General features: G+C 39.1%; 1 protein-coding gene across 1 annotated transcript in view; it reads right to left on the reverse strand.

The window, feature by feature from the left end:
• Positions 1-14,769, reverse strand: part of LOC117654807 (sodium channel protein type 5 subunit alpha-like) — a 391,184-nt gene that overhangs the window by 298,797 nt on the left and 77,618 nt on the right. The window contains exons 2-3 of the mRNA XM_087893106.1: positions 12,476-12,823; positions 5,643-5,761 (exon numbers count right to left, since the gene is read on the reverse strand). Coding sequence (XP_087749232.1) covers positions 5,643-5,761; positions 12,476-12,742 — 386 coding nt within the window. The 5' untranslated portion in view covers positions 12,743-12,823. The remainder of the gene's footprint in view (positions 1-5,642; positions 5,762-12,475; positions 12,824-14,769) is intronic.

Genomic DNA, 14,769 nt, shown 5'->3' on the forward strand with positions numbered 1-14,769 from the left:
CGGGATCCTCCGTATCTCCGGGGGGAGCTCGTTCCAGATAGTAGGTGCCCCCACAGAGAAGGCCCTCCCCCTGGGGGCCGCCAGCCGACACTGTTTGGCTGATGGCACCCGGAGGAGCCCCTCTCTATGAGAGCGTACCGGCCGGTGGGAGGCTGTTTCCGGCAGCAGGCGGTCCCGTAAATAACCAGGTCCTAAGCCATGGAGCGCTCTAAAGGTGGTAACCAAAACCTTGAAGCGCACCCGGAAGACCACCGGGAGCCAGTGCAGCTCGCACAGGAGAGGTGTTACATGGGAGCGCCACGTTGCTCCCATAACCACCTGCGCGGCCGCACTCTGCCCCAGTTGGAGCCTCCGGGTGCTCCTCAAGGGGAGCCCCATGTAGAGAGCATTACAGTAGTAAAGGCTTTACTTCTCAAACAGTTGCAAAAGGTGATCCCATGACCCTGGGACACTGCAACCGTCATAAATGTGAGTCAGTTGACAAGTGTTTGAATTTTTATCATGTGACCATGGGGATGCTGCAATGCTCTTACATGTGAAAAACATCACAAGTCACTTTTTTCAGTGTTGTAACTTTGAACAGTGACTAAATGAACTGTTAATAAGTTGAGAACAACCTGCATGCACAAAAGCATTTGCAATCACCAAAAAGCTATTTACGGTAAGTATCACATACTATTACAGTATGTGCCAAGTTGCATCCAGGTTTTTTTTTTATTTTTAGTAAAGCAACTTTACAGACTTTACATTAGTGAAGGTATGTTGAAGTATTTGAGTATCACTGCTTGGTGATATAACAAGGGCCAGAAAAATTGCTGAATAGAGTCATATTATTGTCGCCATTAGTCATGAACCTCTGTGAATTGTGTACTGTCATCAATGTGCACACAAGTAAATCTGCTTTATCTCGATAAGATTAATATGGCCAATAATACAAGTAGGACTAAAATGCCTGTGATTAACAAAATAAATTATCCTTCCTGGTTTTAAAGGATGAGAAATCATGCAACCTGGCTTGATTTTCAATTTAAATTGTTTGCTCCATTCAGGTATCATAGAAGAGATTTTGACTTGTCTCTGATTTAACGTGGGTACACGACCCAGGGTCCCCTCAAAAGCTGATCCAATGTTTCTTGAAATATGATGCAGACTTATTAAATTCACATTTATCCTGCATGAGCTCTGTCTTTTGAGCAAGTATCAAGGGAACCAGAAGCATAACACGTGCTTTGCTGAGTCATAGGGGACATGCATTTTAATAAATCTGTTTCAACCAATTTGTAAAGTACACACTTGCTTGAATGAAGCCATCAAATCTCAGCTTTTGCCTGCAGCTCTGTGCATTAGATATTGCAGGCTGCAACATAGGTTAGAGACTTAAGCTTTCTGTGCTGAGATATACAGTACAACCCTGGCGTTGTTCATGTTTTCAAGCCAGACAGAAGAACTATATCTGACTGTTGGTATAAATCCACCCACACATTCCTCCAGGATGTAGGGAGTGAAATCCCTTCCTGGAAACCCAAGGGAAGAATGACATTTGCTTGGCCTTACATTCTTAAAGACTCATTGTATTGACAGCATCCACAGAGCAAAAAGCAACAGCCTGCGAGAACAGTGAAAAAATGTCACAAGGTGTACTTGTCTTGTAGCCAAGAAATATAGTTGGGAGCAAGAAACCTGACCCTCAGCTCAACTATACAAACCCTGTTCCCAAAAGCGTCTGCCTCTTTGCTTACAGGGCAACTATTATCCACCAGGTCTTAGGTTGATAGTGAGGTAGCTAAATTATTCTGGACTCCCTTTTGCATCTAATTCTGACATCCGAATGTTATGCTGGCACACAGGCTGCATGGGGAAATGACTAACATTAACATGTACTAATTCTTGTGCATAATGTCAAGTATATTGCATTTTTATGCATAAATTAAAACTCAATTCCTTTTTCCATTACCATATGAAATTGTTAGGCATGTCTTCTTCTAGGATTGTTTTCCCCAGTTTGTCAGGCTATCCTACAGCCCTTAGATATACTGGTACCTCCCACATTCACCCCTACCATAGAAGAGAGTATTTGTAGCTCAGGGATGAACTGTGGGATCCTTGGTTCTCTCAAAGCTTGTTTTCTTGCAGATGTTTCAGTACCTAACTACGGTAACTGCTGATCTAAGTGCATTGATGATGTTCATTTTCAATAATGAAAAGCCTGCAAGAAAACAGCCAAGCTCAGAGATACCAAGGCCCTCACAGATTCAACCCTGATTCGCTTTTGGGATTCTCTAAGATCACTTACTATTTGCTATCTCAAAAGTGGAGCAATTCATACTAAACACACAAAAGAGGAACATATCCAGTTTGAGGCTTTTATTTTCAAAACCGGTAAGGGATAAGGTATCTTAACATCCCTTTGTCTAATCCAGGGCTGTCCAACTCCCAGCCCATGGGCCGGATGCGTCACAGCTGGCCATGCCCACCCCGGTTTAGTGGGGGGGGGGGAAATCCCAATACATCATGTGACACTGCCATCATGTCACATGACGACGTGAGTATGACATCCCTGGTCTAATCCTTATCTACAAGACAATATCTCCAACCTTCTCTCAAAGAACTGCAAATTTGAGCTCACCTCTGCTCTGAAAAATTGGAATTTTCTGCAGATTATAGGAAATGATAACCTTATCCTTTTTACCCTTACATTATTGTACAATACAGATAGTCCTCAACTTACAACCACAATTGAGCCCAAAATTTATGTTACTAACAAGACAGTTAAGTAAGTTTTGCCTCATTTTATGACCTTTCTTGCCATGGTTGTTAAGTGAATCACTACAGTTGTTAAATTAGTAACACAGTTCCTAAGTGAATTGGCTTCCCCATTAACTTTGCTTGTCAGAAGTTTACAAAAGCTGATCATGTGACTCCAGGACACTGCAACCATCATAAATACATGCCAGTTGCAAACCATCTGTGATCATATGACCACAGGGATGCTGCAACGGTCATAAGTGTGAAAAATGGTCATAAGCCACTTTTTTCAGTGCCGTTGTAACTTTGGTCTCTAAATGATCTGTTGTAAGTCAAGGACTACCTGTATGCATTTTTTGATATAACTCTTTAGAGTAGATCCGCCCTTAAAGAAACTGATAGGTTGAATATCTTTAGTGGAGAAGTGAAATTATCATTTGAATCTTTTTCAGCTTCCCCTAATTCAGAAAATAGGACAATATTTTGTCAGTGTCACTATGCCTTACACACACACAGTTGCAAAGCTATTATGCAAACCCTCATGAACACAAAATATTGTACCCTTACTATTCCAATCTTCCCTTTTCCCACCAGGTAGCCACTGTAATTGTTCCTTGCAATTAATAATAGAACCGCTTCACAGTGCTTTTACAGCCCTCTCTAAGCAGTTTACAGAGTCAGCATCTTTCCCCCAACAATCTGGGTCCTCATTTTACCCACCTCGGAAGAATGGAAGGCTGAGTCAACCTCGAGCCCCATCAGGATTGAACTCCTGGCAATGAGCAGAGTTAGCCTGCAATGCTGCATTGTAACCACTGCACCACCGGGGCTCCAATACAGGTAGTCCTTGACTTACAACAATTCATTTAGTGACCATTCAAAATTACAATGGCACAGAAAAAAAGTGAGCTATGACTGTTTCTCACGCTTAGGACCATTGCAGCATCCCCATGGTCATGTGATCAAAATTCAGATGCTTGGCAACTGGTTCATATTTATGACGGTTGCAGTGTCCCAGGGTCATGTGATCAACTTTTGCCATCTTCTGACAAGCAAAGTCAATGTACCAAGAGCCTTGGTACTACAGTGGTTTAAAGCACCCTGTTATTAACACAGCTGCCTGCAATTTACTGCTGGTTCGAATCTCTCCAAGGCTCAAGGTTGACTCAGCCTTCCATCCTTTCTAAGGTAGGTTAAATGAGGACCCAGTTTGTGGGGGCAATAAGCTGACTTTGTATAAATATACAAAAGGATGAAGGCTATTGCTTAACGCACTGTAAGCCGCCCTGAGTCTCCGGAGAAGGGCGGCATATAAATCAAATAAAAAAAATAAAAAAAATGTGGAAGCCAGATCCACTTAACAGCTGGGGCCAGAAAGGTTGTAAAATGGAGGAAATTCACTTAAATGTTTCGCTTAGCAACAGAAATGGTGGGCTCAATTATGGTCATAAGTCGAGGACTATCAGTAGGTGGATTTAAGAATAGCCTGTTCAGAACCACTGTTCTCAACAATTGTTCTCAACCCTTGCTTAACTTCAATTAAGTTAACCTTGGTCTCTGATGCATACAACTACACCTACCCATAAACTAGCCTTAAGATTGGGTAAACTAGCATATTAGGCTAAAAATATGGTTCAGTGCAAGGTATGCAAACTGAAATCCGAAGAACATTATGAAGAGCAAAAATTCTCCCATTGTACTACCCAGCATCACTTTCAAATATCTGCAACATACCACAAATTGTTCCCGCTAATATGTTGCATTCCCACAGCTACAGAATGAAATCTGGACAGGTATTATTTTCTGTTCCACAATCTCAGGATATCAAAAAAAAAAGGGAGCAGCAAAATGCATAATTCAACACATCAAAGAAATTTCATTAACGTCCATAATACAATATAGCTAACAGTTTCATCAGCGCATAATTGAAATACATTCTCTTTGTGTCACTTTATCAGGAAAAACTGTATTTCTTGCAGTTATGGGGGGGTCGATCTGTTTTTAAAAGTACAGGTTATTCATTGAAAAAGCAAAAATGAAATACACACTTACCCATTTATTATGTTCACCCAAGACAAATAAATAGACAAGGTTTAAAGAGGCTTTGTGTGCATTCTTCAAAAATTATTCGTGCTTCAAAAATTAAAAATTAACATATATGCATAAATCCAGTGCATAATAAGATAGTCGAAATAGATTACCCTCCCCCCATTTAAGCATTCTTTTAAACTAAAAGCACAATTTCATCCATTTTTAACCCTTTAAAAGTCTGAAGAGTTAGTAATAAATATAGATATACTTGCAGGAACTCAACAATCAGATGTGGTTTTTTTTTTAAACACACCCCTATAACTATCACCTTGGGTGCACAATATTTGATGGCCAAAAGTGATCCCTTCCCATGATAAGCACAGCAGAACAAATTATGCAAAATAAAAGAAAATCTGCAAAGAGGTATTATGCAAAATAAAGAGGAAAATATTCAAAGGGTTCAATTTGCATTGTCTATGCAAGTTTTTAAAAATTCAGGTCTCCTGGTTTATAGAACTGAGAGATTTTGTTTCATTTTTGCTAGGTAATATACTTCCTTTTCCCCCATATAGGTCTTTAATGTCTAACAGTCAGCATCTATGAATACATTCAGAAGAAAAAGAGCAGAAGGAAGCAATATGGTGTCTTCCAGATGTTTTGGATTACAGTTTCTACAATCCCTGATCTGCAACTGAGGCTGTGAAAGTAAAATAAATAAATAAATAAATCTTGGAGCTATATTTCAAAATATTTGGAAGACACCCTCAGGCCCAGCTCTAAATGAAAAAGAGCAACCCAACTCAATGAAGTTCATGTTACTGTTCAGTGACTATATTGGTCAGGAAAAAAAACAGGTAAAAGGATATGAATGTACCAGAATTTTAATTGCTATTCTTCTGATTAGATGAAAAGGAGTAAGAATGTACAAGGCAGGAGTGGCACTAAATCGAAAGATCGTCTTCCCTTTGTTCAGTACTATAAATGTCTGGAAAACAAAGGAGAAGATAAACAAATATTAAGGTCTGGATTAAAATCTCACATTATGTAAGCAACAGTTATTTCTAAGGCTATGCATGATTCAAAAATTATTCAGTGCTTGAAATCTCCCCCAAACCTCTATGCTGTTCATTAAAGGAGTCAGACTGTTTTGAAGCTTCTAGTTGGATTAGCATTAAAAAAAGAGGTTGCTACTTTAAAGAAGTCACTCATTAAAGTTGTTGCACCTCTTAAAGTAGCCACAACTTTTACTCAGAGTGCAGGGAGTTAACATATTTAGTTAGATATGAGTTTAACTTACTGCACATTGTGCTACTTGTAAAAGCAAGCATTATTTTCCAGTCAATATTACAGTTCATACTGTTCTTTCTGAAAGAGGAGTGATGTCCAGATATCAGGTTGAACGTTTATAACAAAAGTACAATTGAATGTTTTATTAGCAAAATGCATGAGCAGAGGCATAGCTGCCATTATTCTGACTGTCCTACATAGAGGATTGTTACATGTATAAAAATAAAATATATAAATTTATTTTAGAAATAGAGAAAGAGAAAGAGAGAAAGAGAGATAAAGAGAGAGGGAGAGGAGGGGAGAGAGAGAAAGATAAATAGAAATAGACAAGGAGAGAGAGAGAGAGAGATAAAGAAAGATCGAGATAATGAGAGAGAGAAAGTGAGCAAAGAGATAAAGAAGGGAGAGAGGGGGGAGAAAGAAAGAGGCAAAGAGAGAGACAGAAAGAGAGAAATAAAGAGAGACAGATAATAAAGAGGGAGAAAGTGAGCAAGGAAGATAGACAGAGGGGGAGAGAGGGAAGAGAGATAGAAAGAGATAAAGAAACAGATAGAGAAAGAAAGAGACAGAGAAAGAGAGACAGATAATAGAGAAAGTGAGCAAGAGAGATAAAGAGAAGGAAAGGGAGAGCCGGGGAGAGAGAAAAGGAGATAGAAAGAGACAAATAGAGAGACAGAGAGAGAAAGAAAGAAAGAGACAGAAAGATAATAGAAAGTGAGCAAGAGAGATAGAGAGGGGGAGAGGGAGAGACAGAGAAAAGGGAGAGAGGGAGAGACAGAGAGAGAGACAGAGACAATAAAGAGAGAGAGAAAGCAAGCATCAGAGATAAAGAGTGGGGGAGAGAGAGAGGGAGAGAGAAAGTGAGAGATAGAAAGAGACAAAGAAAAAGAGACAGAGAGAGATAGAGAGACAGAGAGAGAAAGAGAGAGAAAGAGAGAAAGAAAGAGAGAGAGAGAGAATAGCAGATAGGGTAAGGCTCAGCTCCCTTTTTCAATTACTTTTCATCATAGCAACCTAGATGCTCATTATCACTTCCAAAGCAAGAAGAAAGATTTCTTGGACCATAACTTTTATGTATCTTTTAAAAAATCAATAGACCTTTCAGATCATATCCCTTTGAAACTCCAGTTTAAGCTTTGTTTTTTCAATGTTTTAACATAAAAGTAGCAAACTTTTTTTGGGAGGGAGGCTAGGTCCAGCTGTGCCTTTAAAAGGTGAGTAGATAGCAAAGACCCAACAAGCATAGACATCACTAAATTTATATGGCTGGGGAAAACACATGATCTACTGAAATGTAATCAAATCTACCTAAGTAAAGTGGTCTTCCAAAAAGAAATTTTTCTGCATTTTGCTCTATAATTCAATAAAGCTTACAGCATTCATTATCCCACCAAAAACGTTTCTTGTATAGAAACTGCTTTTATAGATTTATTGCTAGCCAGAAATGAGAATTGATCAACTTCTAGGAATCTCTCTAGCTTTGTTCAGCTATTCTTGCTACTGCTATCACATAACATATATTACTCATTGTGTATAGCAAAGTGCCTTGCAGAAAAGGAAGATCACAATTATTTCATGTGTAGGCAGCCTAAACATATACTCACTAACTGGAAAATTGCCAGCATACTAGACCAAGCCAAATCCCAAAATGTTAGGAAATTCCTGGAAGCTTGCCATTCAGACAAATCAGCCAACAACAGCCATATAGAAATAAACCATATTTACACACCAATCGAAGGAGACAACAAAAAACCAAGAAGGGGGGGAAAAAACCCAGAACACATTCTCTCCAGCACCAGCACCCAGATAAACAGAGATTTACACCAGACAAACAGGCAGAGAACAATACCCTAATCAAGAAGAAAACTACACCCCTGCTTGGTAGCTACCCTATATAAACAAGCTTTTCTATGTAATATACCTAAAGCTACCTAAATAAACAGGGACCAAACTACACACTCACTAACACTGATGTTAGCTAGTGGGGTGTAATGAAATGCTGCAAGCAAGTTCAGAGCCTTTAACGCTGAGCTACATATACAGGTAGTCCTCAAGTTTGTTTAGTGATTGTTCGAAGTTACAATGGCACTGAAAAAAATGATTTATGACTGTTTTCCACACTTATGACCATTGCAACATGCCCATAGTATTGTGTTCAAAATTCAGACGCTTGGCAACTGGCTTATATTTATGACAGTTGCAGGGTGCCAGTATCACGTGATGCAAATTTCTGACAAGCAAAGTCAATGGGGAAGCCAGATTCATTTAACAACCCATGTGACTAACTTAACAATGGCAGGGATTCACTTAACAACTGTGGTAAGAAAGGTCATTAAAATGGGGCAAAATTCACTTAACAAATTTCTCACTTAGCAACATAGATTTTGGGCTTAATTGTGGTCGTAAAATGAGGGCTACTTGTATTCTCTTTTATTGAATTGTGTGCAGTACTCATTTACAAAGAACCATCTCATATAATTAAAAACACTACTCAAGTCTCTGCATAGCCTTAAGATCTAAAGGAGTTTTGTGAAGACCTAGCTTTCTGACACCTATCTAAGAAGGGACGGTTGCAGAAGATGATTTGAAGGAGAATTTAGACCTTTCCAATTTGTTATTTATGTTGTCTATATTTCCTTCTTTATGTCCCGTCTCCCCCTCCTTTTTATAATGCAGCACAGATAATAGTCCTACCTTAAATTTTAGTTTCATAACAACTATCTTTTGAGATAGGCTGGACCAAGACATACAGGTAGTCCTCGTTTTATGAACACAATAAGGACTGGAAAATTCATCATTAAGTGGTGCATCATTAAGCCAGACATCACAGGAGAGTTATTTGCAACCTTCCTGACAACTGTGACACCATGACAAAGAGCCGTGATGGCAGTGGTTAGAATGCAGTATTGCAGACTAATTTTGTCAGCTGCCAGAAGTTTGATCCTGACAATCTGAAGTCAGCCTTCCATCCTTCCAAGGTGGGTAAAATGAGGACCCAGGTTGTTGGGGGCAATATATTGACACTGTAAATCACTTAGAAAAGGCTGTAAAGTAATGTGAAGTGTATATAAGTCTAAGTGCTTTTGCTTATGCCATTCCCCCATTGACTCTCAGAAGCCAGCTGGAAAGGACACAAACAGAAGATAGTTGTTGATCATTGTGATTGTCATAAATGCACACTGATTGACAAGCAGCCAAATCATGTAACTACAGGGCGCTGCAATAGTTATAAGTGTGAGGACTGGTCATAAGTCAGTTTTTTCAGTGCCATCATGACTTCAAACAGTCACTAAACAAATTATCATAAAATGAGGACTACCTGTAGCAATTTAGATCACATATCATAGAGGGACAGAATTTTTTAATTTTTTTTAATTAAATTTATATGCCACCTATCTTACTATCAAAAGACTCTAGATGGCATATTTTATTATGGTTTAGTTGAAACGATACACTAAACCACATGATAAATTACTATAGTGGTACTTTGGTACCCATTGGTAATTCATTCTGGAAGACACAAAAAATACAAAAACCAACAAGTACCCACTATTTCAGCCAGTAAAACTAGCAAGTCACTAGGCAAGTTTTTCCTAATTTGTCGACTACCAGAGAAAAGACAAGCACTGGGACAAAATTTCTGCTCCAAAACACGTTGAATACCGAATTCAATGAGTTTTGAAGCAATTAAGCATTGAAGTATGACTGTACTCTACACTGAATGACTCAGACAAGCAACTGATCACAATCCATCATTGCTGAAAGGAAGTTGAACCTGGTTCTCTGGTTCAAATCCAACCAGATATCCCCCAATCTGAGTATCTTCAAGATGGGGGGACTTCAACACCCAGAATTCCCTTCTTAGCACAGCCCTTGCTAAGACTTCTGGGAATTGAAGTCTACAAAATTCAAGATTGCTCAGTTGTGGGGAACCTGTTATGACATCATAGTTTATATTACTGAACAGATCTTCTTTAACTATTTAACTGCCCCAGTCACAGAAGGAAAATCTGCTAAGGGGAGGGGAAAAAAGGGAGGGGAAACTACTAAAGAGGTTTTAAGCCTCTTTCAAATGCTATCCTTTTTTCATTTCTTTCCTATCAAATTGCAATGTTTCTTGGTTTGTACTGGAGATCCATTTTTCCTGACCTGTCTGCCCTTCATATGCTTTGACACCTGAATTGGATTAGTTAAAAACATTTAACGACAATTCCCTATAGTGGCCAGCAACCTTTTTCTTACAGAAGGTAAGATTCCTTTAGCAAGCTGAGTTTAATTTCTGGAGCCTTTAATGAACACATAGAGGTACTCTTCATGACAACAATATGGAAGTGACCTACTGCTGCTTTTTTTAAATATATTTTAAACTTCTTGGTCTAGCCTATAGCTTTGTTTTTACCAAGAGTATTGACCAGACCCTATTTTCTTTTTGAGGTTAACCAGGTGCAAAATTTATTAAATAAAATGCAAAGATCAGGCTATTCCAATAAAGCATTTCTAATTACATTGGGACTGGAAAGTCCAGGGAAACTATGCAAGACTGAGGTTCAGCCATAGAATAAAGGTGAAAAATTAATGAGGGGGCAGTCCTGAGGACATTGAAGCATCTGGTATTGATTGACTAAGCTAATGCAAAGGTTCACTGGGTCAAAAAAACCTAGATCATTTGCAATCCAGCATCTTGGAAGGAAAAGGAGACTATATCTTTCAGTGGAACTAAAGTATCACACAGAAAGAACCCTTGGGACGCAAAAAGCTAAAGACCAAATCAAGCATAAGCAAAAAGATCAGAAGTCCATATCAAGTGGGGTAATGCAAAACATTTTACAGTACTAAACGAGAGGAATTAACCTCTTCCCCACCTGCACTCTTTCTTCTTTATATGTAGTAGGGTTGTATTACCATTATCCTTCTCATCTTTCCTTTTACCTTCTACTATTGGTATATTATGATTATATTACTTTATTATTTGTATGTACACTGAGAGACAAATTCCTTGTGTCTCCAATCACACTTGGCCAATAAAGCTGTTCTGCTCTGGTGTATTCCATGTTCTATTCTATTGCATATCCTATCCTATCCTATCCTATCCTATCCTATCCTATCCTATCCTATCCTATCCTATCCTATCCTATTCGCAATAGCAATAGCAGTTAGACTTATATACCACTTTACAGTGCTTTTACAACCCTCTCTAAGAGGTTTACAAAATCAGCATATTGCCCCCAACAATCTGGGTCCTCATTTTACCCACCTCGGAAGGATGGAAGGCTGAGTCAACCTTGAGGCAATGAGACTTGAACTGCCAAACTGCTGGCAATCAGCAGTCAGCAGAAGTAGCCTGCAGTACTGGACTCTAACCACTGTGCCACCATGGCTCATTCTGTTCTATTCTATTCTATTCTATTCTATTCTATTCTATTCTATTCTATTCTATTCTATTCTATTCTATTCTATTCTATTCTATTCATGTCTTCTTGAGACCAAAAAAATAATAATGCCACCATGGCTTCATTATCAAAACCAGTGGAGGCAAGTTAAATTCCACCAGTTATTCTTGTACTTTCCAATTCCTCCATTCACCAGATCTACTGAATTTCCATTTGCCAGATTATTAGTTTAGTGTCACAAACATTGGTTAAATGTTTCTTGCAAATATGAGCATCTAATATAAAAATTGCCTTGAAGTACAGGAAAGGATTTAAAGAATTGCTCTCCAAAATAAGGATGCATAATAAATCAGACATTTTAAGATTATATTTCACCTTTTGTATTCAATATCCACTCCCAACTCCAATTCTATTTGAAATAGTATAAACATATACAGGTAACCCTTGATTTACAACATTTGTTTAGTGACTTTTTGCAGTTAAAACAGCACTGAAAAAAGTGACTTACGGCCGTTTTTCACACTTACGACCATTGCAGTATCCCCATGGTCACATGATCAAAATACAAACATTTGGCAACTGAGTCATACTTATGACATAGTTATGTCCCGGGAATATGTGATCTCCTTTTGTGACCTTCTGACAAGCAATGTCAATGGGGAAGCCAGATTCACTTAAGAACAGCGTTACAAACTTAACAGCCGCAGTGATTTACTTAACAACTGTGGCAAGAAAGGTCGTAAAATGAGGCAAAGCTCACAACAACCATCTCAGCAACAAACCTTTTGGACCCAATTGTGTTTGTAAGTCAAGGGCTACCTGTACATAGACAACGTTATGATCATTAATGATAATAGTGTGATTCTCCTGTTTGGACCCCACCCATCTTAGATGTCAGGAATTTAACCCCACCACTTTTCACACCCTTAATCCAGGAAGGAATTATTTCCTGTGAAAAATATCCTTCTACCTCATTCCCTTCCATTATTCTTAATCATTAATGCGGAGGTGACAGATTTGACCTTATGATCTCGGTAGAAGGAGTCAATGTCCTCCAGTGGTTCTCCGATGAGCTCGGATGGGGGAGATCCATAGATGTCTGGCAACTTCTTGCATGCCTGCAAGTCAAACTGTGGCCGCAATTTTTCTTCCTCTCCCGACTGCTCTCTAGATTCCTGCTTGGTATCCTTTGGGACCTTTGCCGCGATCCGCTTTTCAATCTCTGATAACGATTCGGGCGTGAACCGGTGAAAGTTGTTAGTACCCAGTGGTAACAAGAAGTCAGCCATCTTGTCATCCTGATTTTTCTTTGTTCTGGCCGTTACTCCTAATTATGAAAAAAATAAAATAAAATAAAACAAAACAAAACCCTGAAAAAGAAAAAAAAAAAGGGGGGGGGGGAAATGTAGGTAAGTAGAACTCATTAGATCTGACAATAGTGCCAAAAAAAGTTAATTTGGCTTCCTTTTTAACCATTGCTCTTCAAAGTTAATGGAAAATAGATTGCATTTGAGTTTCTGATTGAAAGAAAGAAGGCAGAAACATTATCATGTACTTCTGGACTTACTTTGATGGCAACATGGACAAGGGGATGTGTGAATGCCCTATTTTTCATTACAGCTATTTCTTCAATCTTGGCTCTTCTTGGCACGTCAACCTATTTTCCAAAGCATAGGAAGGCAAGACAAGAAACAATGGATGGAAACTAATCAAGAAGAGAAGCAACCCAGAATTAAGGAGAAATTTCCTAACAGTGAGAACAAGTAACCAGTGCAACAGCTTGCCTCCAGAAGTTATAGGTACTCCAACACTGGAGGTTTTTAATGGACTACCATTTTCCTGAAATAAATAGGGTCTCCTGCCTTAGCAGAGGGTTGGACTAGAAGACCTCCAAGGTGCCTTCCAATTCTGTGATTCTTAGTTCAATTCAGCCTAAAGAAATCTTCCTAGGTTTTCTTATAATCCAATTTTGAGCAGCTAAGATGACCACACAGTGATTCAGATATGTCCACGGATTGAGATGTGATTCAGAATGATTCAAATATGTGTGCCGGAATAAAAAATAATAACATCCCTGATACTCACCCCTTCCAATTTAGCAATAACAAAAAAAAAATCTCAAAAACACAATCAAAAGTCATTCAACTTGAGAATTAAATAGAAAATGTAGCCTTCTGGAAGAGAAGAAAACTTTCAGGAAAACCAGGAAAGAACAATTTATACCTGTTCTCCAATTCGCACCCCTCCTTTACTCTGCAATTTTAAATCAGTGTAGTAGACCAAGGGTAGACAAATAATTTTCTCAAGAGGCCACATGAAAACCAGGACTTTCGTGGAGCCAAGCCCTGCAAACAATTCTAACTTCTTTATGTTTTATTTATTTGTTTAATAAATTTATATGCTACCCATCTCACATCCAATACAATCCAAAGCAATGTTATGCAGGGAAATTATACCTTCCTCCCCACCCCTAAAAGAACATGTGGACCAGTGGTGGGTTCTAACCAGTTTTACCACTGGTTCGCATCGCACACGCGCTTTGCGCACGATCACCGCTTTGCACGCGCGCCCAATTTGCGTTTCACGCAAATGCATTGAGTAAAAAAACAGCTGAGGCATGGCAATCCACTCTACCGCGCCTTACGGCTGAGCTAAAAACAAAAGAAATAAAGGTAGGTATAGCGCGGAGGCGGGGGGGAGGGCCCAAATGACGGTCGGAGCAAACCGGTTCACTCTCCTATCAAGATTTCCATTACTGGCTCTCCCGAACCGGGGAGAACCGGTAGCAACCAACCACTGATGTGGACCGATACAAGTGTTTTGGTCCACTATAAAAATCTTCAGCAAGCAAATTTCTTTTCTATGCAAATCAGCACCATCCTTGACATTGAAGCCAGTTTACTCCATCTCCTTGACTTCATAGTGACTTAAACTCTGTAGAAATTGTACATGGGGTATCCCCTCAGGCTCCTCTCCTTGGGTGTTTGCTGCCAGATGGTGCTTCTAAAGCCATTTTGTCACAAGGCCCATCACCCTGCTGCGCAGCTATCGGGTTCGAGATAATTCACAACCATTATTTCTCACAACACCCAGAGATTTGTCAGCAAATAAAGCTTTTCCTGTCCCAGCGTGATAAAGATAACATGTATTGACTCAGCTGAAGGGGTCGTTCGCAAAGCAGGCTCTTCTTGTTCCAACTTTGTTTTATGAGAGACTCGTTATGTGATTATTGATTGGAGGCACATCAAAAGGAAAAGAACGGCCACATCCCCTGCCCCTCCCCATTTTTTTATACAATAGTTTTTTTTTTAATTTT

The sequence above is a fragment of the Pantherophis guttatus genome, chromosome 4, assembly GCF_059756535.1.
Source record: "Pantherophis guttatus breed Tessera chromosome 4, ASM5975653v1, whole genome shotgun sequence".
NCBI classification, from domain to species: domain Eukaryota; kingdom Metazoa; phylum Chordata; class Lepidosauria; order Squamata; family Colubridae; genus Pantherophis; species Pantherophis guttatus.